The sequence below is a fragment of the Capsicum annuum genome, unplaced genomic scaffold (genome assembly GCF_002878395.1).
Source record: "Capsicum annuum cultivar UCD-10X-F1 unplaced genomic scaffold, UCD10Xv1.1 ctg19465, whole genome shotgun sequence".
NCBI lineage: Eukaryota > Viridiplantae > Streptophyta > Magnoliopsida > Solanales > Solanaceae > Capsicum > Capsicum annuum.
Genome location: NW_025825314.1, coordinates 274 through 1,820, shown reverse-complemented (window position 1 = coordinate 1,820; position 1,547 = coordinate 274). Strand labels below are relative to the sequence as shown.

Here is a 1,547-nt window from a genome sequence, read left to right as displayed (position 1 = left end):
TATCGGGTGGTATCCCAGGGACATAAGCCTATCATGGGTTGATCCCTCTTTATGTGTTTATGGGTGGTATCCCAAGGGCATAAGCCTATCATGGGTCGATCCCAGTTGATATGTACTGGAGGCAGCCTAATGGTCACAGTACAGTACAGTAATGATTACAAAGATGATAAGAACGAAGTAAAGTGATTGAATAAATACAATGTACAGGTTGTCACAAGTTCTAGTAAGTGTGGTCCACTCCTATTATGATTTATTCACTTGTTTCCAATTTTTATTGAGCTCCTATATCATATGTGATTATCTACAGCTTTACATACTCAGTACATATTTTGTACTGATGTCCCCCATGGGGACTTGCATTTTATGCTGGAGGCATAGGTACCTCAGCTCATACACTGCACAAGTAGGAGTCAGGATATCCAGCTGCTTTTGGTGAGCTCCAGTTTTCTTCGGGGCTTTCCGTGTCATATCCAGTCACTTTTGGTATTGTATAGACTTAATGTACAGTCAAGGTGGTGTTTTGTTAATAGACGTGATGGCTCCAATGGCCAAGTATTGTATATACATATTAATATGTGTGCTCGAGCTTATACAGGTGATTATTTCCTTTTATATGCGATATGATGCTGTCCGAATTTCGGGTTGTCATAGAGGTATGCATGGGAAGTATAAGGAGATGAGCTGGTTCTCCCAGGCCTCCTTGGTTACGGGTGCTAGTCCGCCCCAATAGGATTTGAGGCGTGGCACTTGTGGTGTTGCACTTGACTTGTTAACTGCAGAAATGCAGTCATCTAAAGAGACAGGTTGTCGAGCTCCAGAAGACCCTGTCCTCTGCATCAACGACTGTGATTTTTTGGTAGTGCAGCTATGATGAATATGTTTTCCAAGTGTCAAAAGGAAATGATACTACTGAAGCAGGAACATGCAAAGCTTATAGCTGTATCCAGCAAAGACGTCGTATGCAGAAGCTCAAACAGCGATGAATCAGAACTTGCTCTTCCAAGTGCCGCGGTTGCATCTGTAGATTTAGCCACTCAGATTTCACAAGCGAAGTCAAAAGAGGGTTTGAAAAAGTGCACAACTTGTCGTAAGCGTGTGGGATTAACGGAGTTCAGTTGCAAATGTGGTGATCTTTTCTGCATAGTTCATCATTATTCTGACAAACACAACTGCCCGTTTGATTATAGGAATGCTGGTCAGAATGCACTAGCAAAAGCAAATCCTATCATCGTAGTAGAAAAGCTTCATAAGATCTAACAAACACCTATCGAAAGGTTTTATGAACTGAAGCAATGTCCATCTTTCGATAAGTTGGCCTCGTCTTACAGGGTGATGATGAAAGTTTTGCGTGGGGGTGGGGTAGGGGGCACCCTAGACCCTAGAAAATCCTAGTGTGTAAGTTATTTATGATCTTGGTGCACATTTTCATGGAATTTGTTCTTGTTTTGTCCCCATTTCTGGGGTCCTTGTCTATTATAATATGCATAATGTAGGTCATCTTGATGAATTTCACATTCATACATCCGCGTTTTAAAATCCTGAATTCA

General features: G+C 41.6%; 1 protein-coding gene across 1 annotated transcript; it reads left to right on the top strand.

Annotated features, from left to right (window-relative positions):
* Positions 1 to 781: 781 nt before the first annotated feature.
* LOC124890531 (zinc finger A20 and AN1 domain-containing stress-associated protein 8-like) lies at positions 782 to 1,257 on the top strand. Its single transcript, XM_047402352.1, has 2 exons — positions 782 to 803; positions 866 to 1,257. Exons 1-2 carry the CDS (start codon positions 782 to 784, stop codon positions 1,255 to 1,257), a joined length of 414 nt encoding a protein of 137 aa, XP_047258308.1.
* Positions 1,258 to 1,547: the final 290 nt, after the last annotated feature.